The 21,884-nt window shown below is 40.7% G+C and overlaps 1 protein-coding gene across 2 annotated transcripts in view; it reads left to right on the top strand.

The window, feature by feature from the left end:
• RPS6KA2 (ribosomal protein S6 kinase A2) overlaps positions 1 to 21,884 on the top strand; it is a 299,866-nt gene that overhangs the window by 246,717 nt on the left and 31,265 nt on the right. For both annotated transcript variants that reach the window (XM_054982534.1, XM_054982543.1), the window contains exons 13-15: positions 542 to 672; positions 2,018 to 2,143; positions 5,928 to 6,017. In XM_054982534.1, coding sequence (XP_054838509.1) covers positions 542 to 672; positions 2,018 to 2,143; positions 5,928 to 6,017 — 347 coding nt within the window. The remainder of the gene's footprint in view (positions 1 to 541; positions 673 to 2,017; positions 2,144 to 5,927; positions 6,018 to 21,884) is intronic.

The raw sequence follows: 21,884 nt of genomic DNA, 5'->3' as shown, positions 1-21,884 counted from the left end.
TGGGTTAGCATGTGATTATTTTTGTTAAGTAGTGGGTTCAGACTCTGAAGTGATTTCAACAAGCTCTTTATTCAGCAGGAAGGAACATCTCTGAAACACAGGCAGCAAGCTGCAAATATTTATACATAACTTCAACCCCCAAATTACGCCCCAGCTTTATTAACACCCAATAAGAATCACCTAACTAGAAGCCCTTGTTTGCATCAACTATATCCATTGTAACTTATTTACAGCATAGCGATTGGTCTTTATTGTGCTGTTATGATTGGCTGCTGCTGGCACTAACAACCAATGACAATGCAGACTTCAGGAGCCTTGTTTGTGATAGAAGCTCGACCAATACATAACAATTTTAAAGTAAATTATTCTTTCCTTTGAAGATATATTTTGTACTTTCATTTCTGAGCCTCCAATTCTGTGAGAGTTGCCATTCCACGACATGCAAACCTAGTGATGCCTTCAAACAGAAGTAAAATGGGAGGAAAGCTTGCACTGCCTTCAGTGGCTCCTCTTGTTCAGTCATATCTCATTCTCCCTGCAGATTCCCCAGGAGTCCCCCCAAGTGCTAATGCTCATCACCTCTTCAGAGGATTCAGCTTTGTTGCATCCAACTTGGTTCAGGAGCCTGCCCAGCAAGAGGGGCACAAAATCACAGTTCATCCAATTGTCCAGGTAAGGAGAATATCAAATGAACTTAGGTGCCGTATGGTTGCATCCAATCTCATAACTGATCTAGCTTTTATAGAATTACATCTGTCAAAGTCATTCGCTCTCTTGCACAAACTCACTCTCTGTTTTTCTCACTCTCTTTGGTTTCTCTGGAATGTAGTGATCCTTGACTGCTTCCAATATATATGATTGCAATATATAATGCCACTTACATCCTATTATTAAAATCTAGCAAGCCCATGTATGCAGAAAGAGAGGTGATGGATCACAAGGTGTTGTGTTTCTCAGTGTGCTCTTTTCAGAGCTACATTGCAACCTCCAGCAGGATCTCTATAAGTGAGGCCTGGCAGCCCAGTATCAAGAGCGATGGACACATTTTTGCTCCTACTACAGCAACATGCCCACATGCAGGGTTTCTCCTGCTGTAGTTATGGATGGCGGCCATTCACTAATTCAGTATGATTAGAAAGGGAGTACCTTCGGGAGCATCTTTGATGTTGGAGCTAAACCTGTTCCTCACTAGAATAAACCTAACAAAGAAACAAGACAGTAGCTAATTATTCTGAAACAATATGTGTAGCATCCAAATGCAAGAGATAATCATTCTTCCATCTTTATTTTCTAATTATATGTTACTGTTTGGGAATTTCTAGTCCTCTTTTCTGCTGTATGGCAGTCAAAGAAGCTTGCAAATGATTAAATATAAAACAGCACATTGCATAGTTACACAGTGTGCTGTAACATGCAAATATCTCTCCATAGAGCCCTTTTGTCCCATAACACACATGTATGCACAGGCACACATACGACTCCCACAAAATTGATCTGCTGCAGAAGAACTTCATGGACTCATGGGAAATCACTGTATCATAGAATCAGTGGGATCAGAATCATATCCAAAAAGAATGCTCAGTGATGTGACTCATGGCATTATATAGCCATTTTGTTAATTGGAGATATCCATGAAGAAATTAGCCCCTTTTGGGGAGAGGACCACATAGGGATGTATAAATTGCTCCCCCAACTTAAAGAAACTGAAGCTAAGACTCTTCCATGCCTTTTTTAAAAAGTACAAATAAGGCATAAGCAATAATATTTTTAAAACACCTTTACCCAAGCAGACTCAGTGGAAAAATACTGATAGCAGCAGAGATATGTTTTTTAAATCACCTCTGTATTCAATGGGGTTTAATCTGAAAAAATAAACATGACTAAGATTGTAGCTTAAATTGAATAATGTTATTAATAAGCTGAACAGTTGACACAATTGTCAGTGCCACAGAAACTTCTGATTGATGCTACCAGAAGGCCTGCCTTCTTATTGCTATTATTTTGTTTTTCTCTATAGCAGTTACATGGGAACAATATTCACTTTACAGATGGATATGAGATCAAGGAGGACATAGGCATTGGCTCTTACTCAATATGCAAGAGATGTATACACAAAGCCACAGAAACAGAGTTTGCAGTGAAGGTAAGAAATCACTCACGTGGCTGATGTAACCAAAGTTACTCTTTATTGTCTGGCTGCAATCTGCCAAATTTAGTTGATGGACATTTTTAAAGGCTTGATGCAGATGTATACAGTAACCAAGGATGAAAGGATTACTGCCAGGGCTCTTTTATTGTAAGTTCTTGATCATTATAACTGGGAGGCAGATTCCGTTAATATACTAATAGCTTACAGGTCAAGTTTTTATCAGTGCCAGATCTTTAGATCATTTTATTTTAGATAGATAGATAGATCTGCCAAGGCTGTTCCTTATCACAACTTATTTGCATTCTTTGCAGAATCATTAGCAATAGGAATATGAGAAAATGCAGATATACATTACGTTGATATTGGATCATTTGTATATAAAATTATACTTGATGATAGAGAAGTAACACTAATTGATCCCAAGAGTTCAATATTAATCATAGAATCATAGGGTTGGAAGGAACCTCCATAGGGTTGGAAGGGACCTCTAATATAGTTGAGGGTTTTTTTAAAAAAAAACTTTCACAAAGCTATCAGGCTAAAAATTAAACATCAAGAAATATGTATCGATGTAACTCAGTTTATCTATCCCTGAGAAGAATGTAATCTATAATTAATTTGAGTGGGATTCGTGGAAGACATTCATAAAATACTTAGAACAGATGGAAAATATCAGTAATAAAAAGTTATTTGAGGTAGTATAGAAGTTATGCTATTAAAACAAATATTTTTCCAAAAATATTATTTGTGTTTATAATTTAATGTATCAAAAAATTGGATGCCTGGCCAATGTACAATAATTAGTACCATAACTGAAAGGGCAGGGAGGTCTAGAGATTCCAAATTGGCTGAAACAAGGAGATGGAAAACTGAAGACAAACACTTTTAACTTTTTTTTTTAAAGCTTAAGCCAGACCTTAACATACCTTCCTTGGTATCAGGAAAGGGAGCAGGAAAAAAAAACATAGAACCCTTTCACTCTTTTATTGATTGGTATAAATGGAAATCAACATTATCTCCTGGACTCTCTCCCTCTCAACCTCAGACATAACTTCAAGAATTGATCTATTTGGAGATATTAAGCAACTGGAAAAGGTGTCCATAGACAGATTACTGTATAATGGTTAGGCTCTGTCTTTGGTGCAAGTGACATAACAACAACTGTGCTTATACACCACTCTTCTAAACAAATTAGTGCCCCACTCAGAGCAGTGAATGAGGTCAATATTGTTGTTATTATTATCCCCACAATATACCTGGGGAGCCGGGGCTGAGCAGAGTGGCTTACCCAAGGCCATCTGCTGAGTTCAAAGCAGTAGTGGGATTCAAACCAACGGAATGCTGATTTGCAACCCAACCACTTAATCACTACACTACAGCAGCCAAGGAAGGACTGAACATGGTACTCCACTGAAATGGCTATGCCAGGAAAATATCAACCTCTAGGAAGTAAATCTGAAAGTCTGATGGGAAGCAATTTTGTAAATGGACTGAGATGTACAATAAATAGATGGTTACCTGATTTTACACAGGAAGATAGTAGTTTCCATTTGGACAGAGATTTAGGTGTAACTATACCAAATGAAGTTTGGGAGTGGGTTTGGTCTAAGATGATCTCTAATTCGATGTCATTAAATTTGAAGGGAAATGTTTAATAACCTCAATTTCAATAGAATATATTCATTTGTGCCCTGACCTAGATAGCCCAGGTGAGCCATCAGATCTCAGAAGCTAAGCAGGGTTTGCCTTGGTTAGTAATTGGATGGGAGACCTCCACAAAGACCAGGGTTGCAGAGGCAGGTAATGGCAAACCACCTCTGTTAGTCTCTTGCCATGAAAACCCCACCAGGGATCACCATAAGTCAGCTATGACTTGAGGGCTCTCTCCACCACTACCACCACCACATTCATTTGTATATACAATGCACCTTTGTATATAGCCTAGCATTGCTGGTGTTTGAAAGCTGATGTTTTACATATGTTCTAGTGAATATTTTGTTGATGGACAACCTGCTTCAATCTGAGCAACTTTATAAAATATCTTGTTGGATAAGTTAGAAAGCCAGAAATATTTTATGTATCATTTTCTACAGATGATATTGTTCAATATTCTTAATCTGAAATTTGTAAAATGTAGATCAATACAATGACCTACTTAGTGGCGATCATGGACCATTGTGGCCTGTGTATTTCTGAGTTGTGCACCCTGTCATATGCAGAATATTGTATCTTCTGGATCTGTTAAATCGATAAGGACAGCTCCAACTTTCAAAGCTGAAAAAGACTAGGAGGTTGATTTAAGATTTCTTATGTGAGTTGAAGGTGGGGGGATTTTTGCTGATTCTTCTTACCTTTATATATCCTCCAAGTTGTACTCCACACTGTTCTGAGGGTATTCCAGTCCACAGGAAACAGAGGCCATTTTCACACTGCTTACCTTCTCTTGGAACGACCCAGAACATCACGCAAAAAACGCGGAAGATCGAGTTTTCTCGTGCGAGATTTGCGCAATGTCGCGCAGATCTCGTGCGAGAAAACACAATCTTCCGCATTTTTTGCGCGATCTTCTGGGTCATTCCGAGAGAAGGTAAGCAGTGTGAAAACGGCCAATGTTTGGGAAGCACAAAGCCATTCAAGACTTATTTACTCAATTCATTTATATAGTAAAATGAATAGAATAGAAACTGTCACATCTTTGCTTGCTCAAAACAATTATTATGGACTGCTGACAGTTATTACGTGAAGAACCATACATCCTTTATATATCACCGATGTAAATGACTGAGCATGTACTGCCTGCAAAGATCATGGCGCACTGTAAAAATATGCCGCTAATTAACAGTGTAGTTGTAATCAGTTACTCCCTTCTATGTCCATTGAAGTCAATAAGCTTAAGAAGGGTGTAACTCTGCTTAGCATGACACTGCAAGTTTGCCTCACTGCCCCCCCCCCCCCATAATATTCTAATTTTATGAATGCTTCAACCATGGGGTGAAAGAATCATTAAAGTTCATCAAGCCCTACTGTGCAGACAATGATCCCTTGGAAACAATTACAGTTCTAATACATCTCCTAGGAGACCTCTTAAAAGTAGAATTATACCATATCATTTTTAAATAACATTAGCAATTCTGTCATCATTTTCTTGCAGCCTTGGTAATTTGACATCATAAAAAGATAAATTAAAATAGGAATGAGATACAGAGGACCTATTTTTAGAAAGAGAAGTGGCTGTAATGGAAATCTCTGTGTTTCTGAGCAGCAAAGACCTCCAGTATTTTTCCTTGGCAATTTCTTTGCATGCAAATTAATCTTGCAGATGAAAACTGTCAGTTTCCAATTCCTGCATGCCATGGCTGTTGATACATTTTTTAAAAGGAAGTTATATTTATCCCACATATAGTTAGGGGAGCAGTTCTCTCATGGGGAATGACTTGAATATGAAATTATTCATAGAATTTGTGAATGAATTAAGTTTTCTCCTGTGATTAGCTTAAGCAGTTACAATATTAAATGCTCCCTTCTTTATGCTTCCTCTGTACAACTGGCATTTCTTTAGACTCCTCAGAAACCTCTGTGCCAGATGTAAATATTTTCAATAAATAAACATTGCTGGTAGGCAGGAAGGGGTTTTTTTCCTCCCAATTACTGCTCTTTACCCTTTCCTTTAGTCATTTCTGCTACTGTATTTCTGCCCTATGACTTCCAGGGGTCAGCTGCTCCTCCGTTTGCATGCTATCAGCTTGTAGCTTATTGCTATGCTTGTCATTTTCCCCAGATAATAGATAAGAGCAAAAGGGACCCCTCTGAAGAAATCGAGATTCTTCTGAGATATGGACAGCACCCAAATATTATCACACTCAAAGATGTAAGTAGTCTTTAGTACATACCTTCTTATTAGCAAACCTGTCTGCAGGGAAAATGAGAGGGATCGGTTATGAAAAGCCGTGTAAGACAAGCTCCTTTTAAAAAAATAACTTTTTATTTATCAACTTTTCAACAATAATAATACAACAGTGATAGAACTATAACTTAGTTCCAAACATGAGTACCATATAAATGTGTAAGATATATAACATAATTATAGATCACAAATGATTAATAAAGTCAATATATTTACTGGCAGTGAAGACTCTTTGGAGGTATATTTTGTAATGTGATTCAAAAAGGGGAGCCATCGCTCCATAAAGAAGAATTGATCATTGCGATTCTCTGATGAAGCTATTTGTTCTATTATTTTGTCAGATATTAAGAGATCTTCAAATGAAAAGCAAAGACCATGTTTATAGAGAGCACCATAGTTTTGTGTAATTTAGATTTCACTGACTGAACTGTAACATACATCCCATTCCTCCCCACCACTACCCTGCTTCATAAATCACATGTTTAGATGCCTAATAAAATCATTAGTCACTGTGAAAAGGCAGAAAAAAGGCAAAATACTGCAATGGAGGAGTTGCAGAAAATTCTTCCAGATGTCATAGAATGTATTCATCAGACTACTGCCACACAAATGTGCCCCCTCACTTGTAGCTCTGCATGAAAATGGATTTTGCCCCTTTTCCATTTGGAAGAAGGGAGCACAAGGCTTTAGGGTCCATGCAACACAAACCAAAGAGCTTCGTGGGCCCAGCCATTAGAAATGTTTAGTTGTATTTAAACATGCCCACCCCTCCCAGGAACAGGCTTTTACTTTCCCTTTCCATTGATTCCTTTCCCATTGATTCTACAGTGCAGAACCAGCTGGGTTTCATTGAAGCCTGAACAGGATTTGAGTTCTCATTTCTTGACTGACCAAGGAATCGAGCCTCCTTATGGAGTTGTTGTTGTGTACTGCCTTTTAAAGAGGCTAACCCAGAAGACCTCAGTGCAAGCAGGCTTTGTGGAATGTAGGAGGGAACAACTTAGGGTTGCCAGCCTCCAGATGGGACCTGACATTTTCCTGGAATTAAAACTGATCTCCCAACTACAGAGATCAGTTCCCCTGGAGGAAACAGCAGCTCCAGAGGGGGGACAATATGGTTTCACTTCCTTACTGAGCTCCCTCTTCAGATGTCACCTCCAAATCTTCAGGAGTTAACATTCAGGAGTGAAAGAGAAGGGTATAATGTTGAAAATTTTGGAAAATCCAAAGTGAACAAGGAAGATATACCCAAACCAATTTCTACTGAACAGCCACTTATGAGGAAATGGAGATGAGACTCCTTGGGAGCTGGCATGGAGCAGTTAGGTGCAGAACAGTATGCAGTGAAAATGTGTGTGTGTGTGTGTGTGTGTGTGCGTGCGTGCGTGCGTGCGTGCGCACGCAGGGGGCTAGGACTTCTATCTGGCTGTGTCCACATGTGTGAAATGCTGTTCATTGTGCTATAATATATTGTTTGAATATGTGGAACGTAAACCCACTGAATCTGCTCACTGCTCATGACCAGTGAACAGAATGTAAGCTAAACTGACAAGTACTTGAGCATCCCTAAAGCTAACCTATACTGAGAAATTGGAAAGAAGATTTTAAATAGTAGTTGCATTGTAAATGAGCTATTCAATAAAACTGTGACCTAATTTACCCTATACCCAAGTCTCATGTCTTCATGCTGGAGCAATAGATACACTAAAATCACTAGATGTTTAGAACCAGGCCAGCCCTATCTTTAAGTAGGGTTGTGCAAAAAATATATATATATATACATATATATACATATATATACATACATATACATATACATATACATATACATATACATATACATATACATATACATATACATATACATATACATATACATATACATATACATATACATATACATATACATATACATATACATATATATATATATAAAGAAAGAAAAGATAAATCTGGTTCAGTAATACCAAGTAAGAAAAAAATCAGTAATCCTTATTACCAAATTAAGTCTCAAGTTCAGTTTGGTTATATAGAGCAAAATCAGTAAAATTCACCCATTGTTTCTTATGAGAAACTCAATCTGGGGCTATGGTTGTTGTGGGTTTTCCGGGCTGTATTGCCGTGGTCTTGGCATTGCAGTTCCTGACGTTTCGCCAGCAGCTGTGGCTGGCATCTTCAGAGGTGTAGCACCAAAAGACAGAGATCTCTCAGTGTCACAGTGTGGAAAAGATGTAGGTCATTTGTATCTACTCAGGAGGGGTGGGGTTGAGCTGAGTCATCCTGTAAGAGTTTCCCAGGGTGTGGAATGCTAATGGCGGGAGGCTTCACTGTATCCTGAGGAGGTTCTTTTGCATATGGATTGGTACTTGATGTGCTAATCTTCTCTGCAGGGCTATTGTCGGGTGTGGAGTGTTTTGTTAGCCTGGTGTTTTTCAGAACTGGAAACCATGCTCGGTTCATTCTTAAGGTTTCTTCTTTCCTGTTGAAGTTTTGCTTATGCTTGTGAATTTCAATGGCTTCCCTGTGCAGTCTGACAAAGTAGTTGGAAGTGTTGTCCAGTATTTTGGTGTCCTGGAATAAGATACTGTGCCCTGTTTGAGTTAGGCTATGTTCAGCCACTGCTGATTTTTCAGGTTGTCCAAGTCTGCAGTGTCTTTCATGTTCTTTTATTCTTGTCTGGATGCTACGCTTTGTGGTCCCGATGTAAACTTGTCCACAGCTGCAGGGTATACGGTATACTCCTGCAGAGGTGAGGGGGTCTCTACTGTCTTTTGCTGATCGTAGCATCTGTTGTATTTTTCGGGTGGGTCTGAATACTGCTTGAAGGTTATGCTTTTTCATAACCTTTCCCATCTGATCAGTAATTCCTTTGATATATGGCAAAAACACTTTTCCTGTGGGAGACTGTTTTTCTTTGGTTGTTTGATTCATCCTGGGTTTGATTGCTCTTCGGAATCCATTTACTCCAGAAATGAAATCCGAAGAGCAATCAAACCCAGGATGAATCAAACAACCAAAGAAAAACAGTCTCCCACAGGAAAAGTGTTTTTGCCATATATCAAAGGAATTACTGATCAGATGGGAAAGCTTATGAAAAAGCGGACTTCCGGTTTGGGATTTATGGAGGTCTGAAGCAGCTCCATTTGCGGAGCTGACCGGACTGCCGTTTTAAGCGGCCGGCGGGGTGAAAATAGCCCACGGCCGACTGCTCTCAGACGGAGAGCAGGCAAAGAACGCTCAAGACCCTAGGGTGAGTTAGATCTTGGACGAGGGGGGGCTCTACACAACGGGTCCCCTCCCGATCCTTGAGGTCCCACCCTGCGACAGGTCGGCTACAATCTCTGCGGCAGTTCTGGGGCCAATTCGGCTGGCATAAGACCTACATACCCAAGCTTCGATTGGGGGAAGAAGTGGAGAGGAGAAGCTAAAATCGAAACAGCGATTACAACCCGAGAAAAGTGAACGAGAAGGTAAAGATCACTATCTTCCGATACGGGACAGATTGATAAAAGCAGAGAGGAATAAAAGTAGATTTTTAAACTGCAACAGGCTAATGAAAAGGAGGGGAAGATTCGGCAAGAGTTGTATTTGAAAAGAGACTAAGTTTAAAGAAGTTATTAAAGAAACTGGACTATTGTTTTGAATACCTGCGGTTATGGAGCTGTGAGAAAAAGACACCATCGCGAGATCTGCTGTGGGAAGTCGGGAGACAGGAAGTGTGTAATAACAATAGAGTGGCTGGAGAGAAGCGGCCCTTGCTGGAGGGCAGGAAGAAGGGAATCGCCATCTTTGAAAGGGGAAGGGTCGCGGCTTCAGCGGAAAAGGAAGTAGGCCATTTTGGATTACAAAATCATAGAGAGACCATAGAGAAAAGACGCCCGACATTTTGGACTCTTTAAAAATTAATTTATGCAAGAAGACCGGGACATTTGAAACAAAAAAGGCATTAAATTTTACGCCACGGAGTTAAGGAAGAGAGCGGACTCGTGGGAGCGAGCTAAAGCAAGCCCCACGATGTCGAAAAAAGAGTGGCAATCGGCAATAGAAAACCTGGATAAAAAACTTTTAGAGGTGATTAAAGAACTTAAAGACACGAAATTGGAGCTGATCAAAGAGGTTAAACAGACAATAAAATCGGAGCTGTCAGAAGTGAAGAAAGGTATGGAAACAATACAAAATGAATTACAAGGAACGCAGCAGAGAGTTAAAGCAGTAGAAGGAGCGATGGAGAATCTAGCAGACACGCAACAAACAGAGATGAGACTGATGAGGGGAAGAATGGCGGTTGCGGAAAGTAGACACATGGAGAAGCAGCTGAGATTTCGCGGCCTGCCGGAGGTGGAAGGAAAGACAGCGCAAGAACAGATGACTGAGGTGTTAGCTGAATACCTGGGGAAGGAGGAGGAGGAAGTTGTGGCTATCCTTGATGTGGCATATCGCGTAAACTCGAGAATTGCAACCCAGAGGAAATTACCAAGAGATGTGATTGTGCAATTTACGACACGAAACATGAAAGAGAAGATTGTGACTAAACAGTTTCAAGACCCATTGGAGATTGATGGCAAGACAATTATCATAATGAAGGAATTACCCAGATCAGTGTTACTAGATCGGAAAAAATATAAAGTGCTAATCCAGATGTTGAAGGACATGAAAATCAGGTACAGATGGGAGCTTCCAGAAGGTTTGTCCTTTGAATTTGGAGGGGCCAAAAAGCGCATTAGATCTGAGCGAGAGATGGAGCGATTTATAAGGGACAATGAAAAAGACTTACCAACAAGACTATGAGTATGGAGTGTAAAGTTTTATCTTGGAATGTAAATGGACTAAATTCACTGAATAAGAGAAAAAATATTTTCCACTGGCTATTAAAACAAAAATGTGACATTGTTTGTTTGCAAGAGACCCATATTCGAAAGCAGGATGTAAAATATTTAAAATTGGGAAAATTGGGCAAGGAATTTGTAGCGGCCTCAAATAAGAAAAAAAGAGGAGTGGTGTTGTATATAAAAGAGGAGCTACAGCCAAAATTCGTAATGAAAGATGTGGAAGCCAGATTTATAGCAGTGGAATGTACTTGGAATTTAAAGAGAGTGTTGGTAGTCGGAGTCTATGCACCTAACGGTGCAAAAGAAAGCTTCTTTGAGGATTTGAGGAAGCAACTAGACGATCTTTCATATGACCAGATAATTCTTGCTGGAGACTTCAATAAAGTGACAAATTTGGAACTAGATAAAAAGACAATAACGGCACAAAAGAAAAGAGGACTATTACCAAAGCTCTTTTTTGAGTTGATACAACAGGAGACTCTAGAAGATGTATGGAGAAGAGAATATCCCAAAAGCAGACAGTTTACTTTTTATTCTGCAAGGCACTCTACATTATCAAGAATTGATATGATCTGGGCCTCAAAAGACTTCGCGTTATGGACTAAGGAGGTAGAAATAATGCTGATGGTAGGCTCAGATCACAATCCAATTATGTGGAAATTAGGGAAAAGGAGAAAAAGGAAAGCATGGAGAATAAATGAGGACTTGCTACAGGAAGGAGAGAATATGGAGATGCTGAGAAGAGAGACAAAGTTCTTCATACAATACAACGTGAATAAAGAAGTACCAACTGATAAAGTTTGGGATGCTTATAAGGCGGTTATAAGGGGCATACTAATGGACTTAAATGGTAGAGCAAGAAAAAAGAAAGAGGAGAAAAGACAAGAGATTGAGTAGAAAATAAAAGCCAAAGAAATACAGTTAAAAAAGAGACCAGGGAAAAAGAAATTATATCAGGAAATTAAAATACTTCAACAACAGTTAACAGCAATGAGTAACAAAGAATTGGAGTGGAACCTTAAAAGACTGAATCAGAAAGCGTTTGAAGGTGCAAATAAACCTGGGAAGTACCTGGCATGGCAACTGAAGAAGAGAAGGGAAAAGAAAATAATAAATAAAATTTGTGAAGATAATAAAACGTATTTGGAACAGACTACCATTAGTAGAGCCTTTTATAAATTCTACGCTAAGCTGTACAATAAGAAAGAGGTAAATAAAGAATCAATAGCGTCATATTTGGAGAAAACGAAACTTCCAGTAATCCCGGAAGTTTGGAGAAATAAATTGAACAGTGAAGTAACGGAGGAGGAAACAAGTAAGGCAATACAATCTGCAAATCTAGGAAAGGCGCCAGGGCCAGATGGACTTACGGCTAAATTTTATAAGACAATGGCCAATGAACTGGCACCATTCCTAAAAGAGGTGATTAATGGAGTTCTAAGGGATCAAAGGATTCCAGATACCTGGAATGAAGCGAATATATCATTGATCCCAAAAGAGGGCCAAGACTTGACTAATGTGAAAAACTACAGACCTATATCGTTACTTAACAACGACTATAAAATCTTTGCGAAGATACTGGCGGAGAGACTGAAGGGGTGGCTCTCGGAAGTTATAGAGGAGGAACAAGCAGGCTTTTTGCCAGACAGACAAATCAGAGACAATTTAAGGACAGTGATTAATGCTATTGAATATTATGACAAGCGTTGTGACAAAGAGGTTGGTTTCTTCTTTGTTGATGCGTTTGACAATTTAAACTGGGACTTTATGTTTGCCACTATGGAAAAGCTACAATTGGGAGAAAGATTCATCAGAGCAATTAAGGAAATTTACAGAGACCAGACTGCAGCAATTGTGGTGAACGATGAAGCGACTAAGAAATTGACTGTAAGTAAAGGAACAAGACAAGGTTGCCCGCTGTCTCCACTGTTGTTCATTTTAGTATTGGAGATCCTGATGATACAAATACGACAAGACGAAGAAATTCGAGGAATAAAAATAAAGGACTATTCATACAAGGTCAGAGCATTTGCGGATGATATAATGTTAATTGTAGAGGACCCATTGGAGAACATGCCAAAAGTGATAGATAAGATTAAGGAGTTTGGAGACTTGGCAGGTTTTTATATTAATAAAAAGAAGTCAAAGATATTATGCAAAAATATGACTAAGCAGAAACAACAATTGTTAACGGAAATAACGGACTGTGAAGTAACAAGTAAGGTGAAATATTTGGGAATTGAACTGACTGCAAAGAATATAGACTTATTTAAAAACAACTATGAAAAACTATGGACTCAGATAGAGAGAGACTTGATTAAATGGAATAGGCTGAATCTGTCATGGTTGGGTAGGATTGCAGCAGTTAAGATGAATGTGTTACCAAGAGTAATGTTTTTGCTACAGACAATACCAATCATCAGAGACTCTAAGCAATTCGAAAAATGGCAGAGGAAAATATCAGATTTTGTATGGGCAGGCAAGAAGCCTCGAGTGAAAATGAAAGTTCTACAAGATGCAAAAGAAAGAGGCGGAATGCAACTGCCCAATCTGAGACTTTACCATGACGCAATCTGCCTAGTGTGGTTGAAAGAGTGGATGACGTTAAAGAACAAGAAATTACTAGCCCTAGAGGGATACAATAAATATTCGGATGGCACGCATACCTATGGCATGATAAAGTAAAGGTGAACTCGATGTTCCTGCATCATTATATACGGAGAAGTTTATATACAATCTGGAAGAAGTACAGAATTTATCTACAAGAAGGAACCCCTTTGTGGGTAGTTCCATATGAGGTGATAGATCCGAGAGCTGTTGATAATGAGCAACAATGTTTAACTTACAAAGAAATAACTAGAACTGAAGCATCTAAACTTAGAATAAAGACGCAGGAGGAACTATCACCTTATTATGACTGGTTCCAGTACAGACAGATTAGAGATTTATATAATTCGGACTCTGTAAAGGGAGGTATACGAACAGAGAATTCGGAACTAGAGCAGACCCTTCTTAAAGAGGACAAGAAAAGAATATCTAAGGTATACCAAGTACTGTTGAAATGGTATACTGAGGATGAGATAGTTAAAACACAAATGGTGAAATGGGCTATAAATTTCAATAAAGAAATAACAATGGAGGCATGGGAATACTTGTGGAAGACTACAATGAAGACAACGACATGTACTAGCATTAAAGAGAACATTTACAAAATGATCTGTCGTTGGTACATGACACCAAAGAAGATTGCGCTAGGGAATTTGAACACTTCTAATAAATGCTGGAAATGCAGGAAGCATGAGGGCTCCCTCTATCATATGTGGTGGTCGTGTGAGGTAGCTAGGCAGTACTGGGGGGAAATAATAAGAGAAATGAGTGAAATTTTGCAATTTCAAGTAAATAAGAACCCAGAACTCCTGCTACTAAACTTGGGAATGGAGGGAATTCCAGCCCATCATAGGACGTTGATATTTTACATGACGGCAGCAGCTAGAATTTTGTATGCGCAAAAATGGAAAGTACAAGAAGTGCCAACTATTGAAGATTGGATCTACAAATTGCTGTATATGGCAGAAATGGACAAGATGACAAGAAAACTGAGAAATCTGGACTCAGGGCAGTTTAACACAGACTGGGAGAAGCTGAAACAATATTTGGAGAAGAAATGGGAGGTGGGAGGAGAACTGTGGCAGTTTAAGAACTATTGAAGTACAATAAAATGTAGAGGGGGGTGACTTTACCGGGGGGGAGAAGAGATAAACGTGAATCTCTAAGCAGTTAGGTTAATAGATTGATATATATAGAATAACAAATAGAATATTGATAGAAAATAACTAACCATAAGGGTTAACTATAAGGACTGATTAACTAATAATATTTTCTTTCTGGTAAGATTTGTATAATGTACCAAACTGAATATGTTTATTTGAAGATATATATGAGTCAAATTGATTGATTATATGATGATAGTTATATAGATTTACTATTGAAGGGGAATAGAAATATTAATGTAATTAAATATAACTAAAATAGAAAGAAGAAGATAGAATGAGTAACATATAGAGTATAAGTCAAATTGTTTGATTTATATGAATGTATGATTTATATGGTTTATGATCTATAGAAATATTTGAAATTGGAATTATGAAAAATGGGATAAATTGTCTATCCAATCTGGAAATAAGGACTCATAGTTTGGGTACAGAGTATTAAAAATAGTTAAAGAAGTATTGCTTAGAATAAAGAGAGAATATACATTTGTTAGATAGAGGAATTTAAAAGGAGTAAGGGAAAAGGGACAAAGGGTTGGAAAACTGTTGGAAGTCAACAAAAAGGGGGGGAAAGGGAGGGGGTTAGAAATTGGAAAATGGGAGAATTGATTGTAATGTGAAAATAATTGATCCTAACCCAATAAAAAATTTTCAAAAAAAAAAAAGGAAAGCTTATGAAAAAGCATAACCTTCAAGCAGTATTCAGACCCACCCGAAAAATACAACAGATGCTACGATCAGCAAAAGACAGTAGAGACCCCCTCACCTCTGCAGGAGTATACCGTATACCCTGCAGCTGTGGACAAGTTTACATCGGGACCACAAAGCGTAGCATCCAGACAAGAATAAAAGAACATGAAAGACACTGCAGACTTGGACAACCTGAAAAATCAGCAGTGGCTGAACATAGCCTAACTCAAACAGGGCACAGTATCTTATTCCAGGACACCAAAATACTGGACAACACTTCCAACTACTTTGTCAGACTGCACAGGGAAGCCATTGAAATTCACAAGCATAAGCAAAACTTCAACAGGAAAGAAGAAACCTTAAGAATGAACCGAGCATGGTTTCCAGTTCTGAAAAACACCAGGCTAACAAAACACTCCACACCCGACAATAGCCCTGCAGAGAAGATTAGCACATCAAGTACCAATCCATATGCAAAAGAACCTCCTCAGGATACAGTGAAGCCTCCCGCCATTAGCATTCCACACCCTGGGAAACTCTTACAGGATGACTCAGCTCAACCCCACCCCTCCTGAGTAGATACAAATGACCTACATCTTTTCCACACTGTGACACTGAGAGATCTCTGTCTTTTGGTGCTACACCTCTGAAGATGCCAGCCACAGCTGCTGGCGAAACGTCAGGAACTGCAATGCCAAGACCACGGCAATACAGCCCGGAAAACCCACAACAACCATCGTTCTCCGGCCGTGAAAGCCTTCGACAATCAATCTGGGGCTGTTTGGTGGCTTGGAGGGGGTAATTTTGTGACCAAACTTCACCAAATTTGCGGGGAACCAACTCCTAACTGTCCTCTAAAGACCCCCCCCCAAAGTTTAATAATGATTGGACCCTGGGGGCAAAATTTATGGATCACCCCCCAAAGAAGGTTCCCCCAGCCACTCTCCATTATTCCCTAAGGGGAAATATCTGGGGGCTATCCAGTGCGCTAGAAGTAGCATTTTGCAAGCAAAATCTACCAGGTTTGCCAAGGACCTACTCCTCTTGACTGTCCTCTAAAGACCCCCCCCCCCCATTTCAGGAAGATTGGACCCTGGGATCCAATTCTATGGGCCCATGAATAAGCCACTCAATTTGTTCCTATTGTGGGGGGAAAGTCCAAGCTGACTCCCACTGCAGAAGCACACCCAGCAAGGCTGCTGTGGTCAAAGGCACACTGCCAAGTGCAAGCTCCACATATAGACAGTCCAACAAAACCAAACTGAAGCCTCTGCTCCACTACCCATGCCCTTGAAGAAGTTGCCCACAGCCTTTCCATTTTTCCCAATGATGAAAAATTTTCCAAGCTGGTTCTCAGGGCACATACACACAGGGCAAGCATTCCAGTGGCTAGAAACACACTCCCAATGCAAGTTCATCCCTGGTAAAGCCCAGAAGCCCAGAAGACCCAAACTGACACTCCCCCTCAAACCAGCACCACCTGAGCATGCTGACCAGCCACTCACCCATTATTTCCTACATCACACCAGAGAATCACACCAGTTCCTCCCAAACCAAACTAATGCAAGGGACACTGTTGCAACCTAGCCCAACAGCAGCCAGGCACTGGATTCAACCAATGGGTGAACGCCACAGAACAGAGGCAAGCTGTACCCAGCCACAAGCACAAGACAACAGCAAGCAAGCACATTTATATAAAATGGATCCTACTTGGTCTCAGGTTGAGTGAGGGTACTTTTGGGAAACCCAAGTTATCCTCTCTCTGCAGCTACCCTCACCGGCTCAGGGCCTCAAGGTACAGGATGCAGCAGCCTTTCATCACTGGACATCCCTCACACCCCTGCAATGTGGAACATTAACATTAGAACAACACATTACATACATTATATTACACAACAGCATTCTGTAGTTTCATTTGGGTTTTTCTGTGGGTTTTCCTTTGTGACCCATGATGTCTCATTCTCTACATTACCTAACATCTCTCTCTGAATCTTTCCATCCCAATGGCAGGATAGCAAAATTTCTGGGACCACTTCCACACACATTTGTGCCAACATGGTCTGGTGTTTCTGCTGTGTGTGAGGGGCGGGGGGTCCAAATTGGAGAATGCTTTTTATGTTGTGCCAGCTGAATCAACTGTCATTCTCCTGCTGGTTTTCTACCTAACTTGGGTCCAGCATTTTCCCCACTTCCCCAACACAGACTATCAGAGGATGCAGGCCATAAGGTGGCCTCACTTTATTCACTCTGGAAGTCCGGAGTTGGAAAATTGAAGAGCAGCAAGTTGATCTTCAGGAAGACTAACTGTTCAACTCTCCAGGGAAGCAAGCTAGTGCGATGCAATCTGACAATGTCACCCACATGGAAAAAGACATGCTCCCTCTCTACACTCATTGGAGGGCATGAGAGGAGCTTCTGAGTAATGAAACAGAGGTCCAGTCAGACCACATCTTTCTTGGCCCAGAAGCTCAGAGGATCAGTGAAAAGCAGGGCATGGGTGAAGTTCCAGTGACAACATCAGATATCAGGGGATGTTCCAGCACACCTTTCCTGGCCTGCTTCTGGTACAGTTGGTAAGTTGCTTTCACACTGTGCAAGACTTGTGAGGTACCAGCATTTCTGGAGAAGATACTGGAACTCACAAGTTGTAGGGTCCTCTGCAGGTTCCTCAGAGGAACCCAGACCAAAGCGCATCCTTCACCACAAGGTGAAGTTTGTAGGCTGTGCAGTAAATGCACTTGAGTGTCACTAGTACTGCCGCTGCCTTCATGTTTGCATCATCATCAGTCACCATGTATCCTATGGTGACACAGCCCTCATCTATGTAGTCTACTAATTCCCTCTCGAAGACAGCAGTGTTGTTGTCTGCCATGTATGCCATGTTGAGCACGATGACTCCCCCAATCACTCTCTCATTGCCCCTGACATCTTTGAGAGTTATGCTTAGTGCCTCAAAACACCCCTTAAGCATCATTGTGCTCTCATCCGAAACAGTGAGCTTACAGTTCCGCAGCACTTGGACCATGTTGCTTTGTTTTGAGATGCTGAATGGGGTGTTTCTGCATGGATGAGGTTAAAAGGCAACTTGAAGGTACTGAAGGATCATATGCCACACCTGAGTGAGCCTTGACCTTCCATGTAACTGAGTGCTTCTCTACTCGTCTTCCAGGATTGCTTTGCTCATAGAGAGACTCTGCCACTCTGTGCACTTTGGGGTGATCTTGCTGGTACTTGGCCACTGCTGCTCGGTGCACCGCAGCAGTAGGATGTGCATATTTCTTTGCCGCATCTCTAAGTTGCTTCCTCCTTTTAGCGGCTGTGTATCTTGCACGATGTCTGCCAGAAAGCTTCTTGGCAGCAGTAAGAGGTGATGGCTGAGAGAGGTGTGAGGTGGAGATGAACTGAGAGAGAGGTGGTGTGGTGGGCACTTCGGCAAGTTCATGTGAGAGGTTCGCATTAAAATGCCCCCTAGAAAGGTCGTGCACCATCTCCCATGAACATTTAAAACCTCAGTTGCCATACTGACTTTTATATAAAATCCCTATTCAGGAGTCTTGTACTGTCTTTCTTCAACTGTCTGCAGTTTCCTTTACCTAATTTTTACCTCAGAACACAAAGTTCCACAGCTGACCCATCAAGGACAGGGAGGGTGCAAGCAGGCAGGAGCCTGCCAGCCGCACAGGAAAGCTAGGCCCCACAGGGGCATTGGCAACCCTAGAGGGGAAGACTGGGAGGTTGTTTTTACCTTGGGACACATTCAATTACTCCTAACAGCAACTGCATACTGTTTAGAATGTGGGAGTGATGACCAATCAGGCCATATATGCAAATGACTCCAGTGTAGAGTAGCCCAGTTGGCAGTGGGGGGAGGGAATGAGCAGCCTGCCAGCCACACAGGGAAGCTACATCCCTATGGGAAAACACATTTTACCCCTTTTTACCTCCTTAGGGGGCGAGTGTCTTAAAATCTCTTCTTAGTGAGTCTCTACATCATGAAAGAAATGTTCTCCCCAAATTTCACATTTCTAGGTCCAGGGGTTTGGGCTGGGCATTGATGAGTCAATCAGGACACGTGTCTTTATATATATAGTATTTGAGTAGAACCCACCTGAATTCTTCTTAATTGTTCCTACACAAGCAAGTCTGTTAAAGTTAAAGACTCTGTTGGCTCCTTAGAGCTACAAATTAAGTTTTGCTTTACAAGACCTACAACTAGCCTAATCATAAAATACTTTTTAAAAGTTCACTACCCTCTCTGAATATGCAAGCACACCCAAACATGGCTAGTTAATTTAAGTTAATGTTAACAAATTGAAAGCACCTCAACAACAGGGAAAAACAGACACCCCTCCCCCAAAGATCAATCAGCAAAAATGTACAGTAAACACCAAATCAAACTTTTATGCCAACAGAAACCAGAACCCAGCAAAAAAACCCAACCAAACATCTATAAAGAAAGCAGCATCCCAAGCCCCAACAAGGGCCCCCTCAGGAACAAGCAGCAAAAATTTACATCAACTAATGTCAGCTATGAAAACAAAGCAGGGGAAAGGGGGGGGGCAGAAAAACAAGTGCATTTAATTAACAGGAACTATAAACACCAAACTTCTATGCACAAAGCACCACAACAGGATAAAACAAAAGGACACCCCCCTCAGAAGAACAAACAGAAAAATAAACACTAAACTTATTATGTAAAGGCCAAACCAAATCATCCCCGCACACACAAAAGCCAAACAAAATCACCCCCTCCCCCCCACACACAGCAAAACAGTTTTTAAAAGGCAAACTAACAGAAACTTTTCCTTCCCTCCCCACTTCTCCTGACCCTTCCAGACACCAGCTCTCAAACCAGGCAGATGGCACAGAAGTCCTTCATGTGCAGAAAAGAAGTCCTCTAGGTGCAACAACAGTCTCTCAGCAAGCACAGGGTAGATAGCAGGCAGGAATCCACTGGGCATGAATGGATTGGTATCCACTCCAAAGCAGTGCAGAGTTGGACCAGAGAGAGCCAACAGCCAGCAGCAGGCAGTGTCTCAGTCTCCAAGGCCAGACCACACGAGGGTGCTTTAAGACAAGCCTGCCTATTTAACTCCTTATAAGGCAGTTTAACAAACACACATTCCTTCTAGAGAATCCTATTGGCCAGGGAAGGAGAGCTGCTGCAAGGACTGACCACTCACTCCCCCTCCCCACTCCCATCTGGGAAAAAAGATGGGAAACAGTAGGAAAGGAACAGCAAAAGAACAACCCAGCTGTGGTTACCAAATTAAACTAAATTAATTCAGTAAACGTCAGTTCAGATTACCAGATCTGTTTTGATAATGACTATTTCAGTTAAGTAATCCCAGATTCCACTGAATCAATGGAAATTTGGTATTTTGAAGGGATTACCAAACCAAACTGCACATCCCAATCTTTTAATTTCATTCCCAAAGGATACTGGAATCTATACAAAGTTTCCATTTAAATAACAGTAGAGTCTTCTATTGATGCAAGGAATCTTCCACCAGCAGAATATGACTCTTTGCATCAGAGGAAGGGTTCATCAGTTTTACGACCCTATAGTATGTGATATGAATTGGCATCCTGCATTTCTATGTTGCCAACAGCAGCTTTTTAATACAAGCATTCTACTTTAAGCCTCTCAAGTGTCCAGTACAATCTGTGTTTAAATTTGAGATATATTCTTTCGGTGTTCCTTTCAGATAATTGGACATGCCTGAAAATTATCTGGGAGTTTCTGAATGCTAGGAAGTGTTACAAGCAGTATGAGAGTCAGCTGTAGTTTGTGGATATTTGTGGATAATTAGATGTGAGAATTATCCCAGCTGAGGGAACCACCTCCCTGACATGTTGCTAATTCTAGTTATGCTTTTACCTAATTGATAAAGTTACTTATCTATTCAAAGACTTAAAGTACCATTCTAGGCAGTTACACCCGTCTAAGCTCATTGATGTCAATGTACTTAGAAGGATTTTACTCTGCTTAGGTTGAACTGTTATTCTCTCATCCAAGGGTCTCCAGCCTTTTAAAGCTTGTGGTCAGCTTTGGAATTCTGACACAAGGCAATGGGTGCAACCACCAAGTAACCACTGTGGGAGGTGGAGCCAACCACAAAGTGGCTGCCACAGAGGCAGAGTCACATAGAGAGGAAGCCCAAGTGCAGGGGACAAGAGCAGTAATTTTTAAAAATTCACTGAGAAAGAGTGATAGAATAAAACCAACACTGTGGTGGCAGCTAGCACTGGACCAATATTATTTTAATCTGCAAAGCCAATCAGATCTCCAATGCCAATCAGACGCCTTGCTGAGCAGGAGCCCCATACTGGCAAACCCTCCTCTAATTTAACTGTTTTAGTGTATAGGATATACACCGGGCAACCCCAATTGCAAATGGCCAGCTGTCTAGGGGCCAAGCTACAAGTGACGAATGACACTTGAACGGCAAGTGGATCGAGTGAAGCGCAAGAGGAGGGCTAGTGAACAGGGAGGAATACACTTGCCGTTCAAGTGTCATTTGTCACTTGTAGCTTGGCCC

The sequence above is a fragment of the Eublepharis macularius genome, chromosome 1 (assembly GCF_028583425.1).
Source record: "Eublepharis macularius isolate TG4126 chromosome 1, MPM_Emac_v1.0, whole genome shotgun sequence".
NCBI classification, from domain to species: Eukaryota; Metazoa; Chordata; class Lepidosauria; order Squamata; family Eublepharidae; genus Eublepharis; species Eublepharis macularius.
This window is presented reverse-complemented; position numbering and strand designations above follow the sequence as displayed.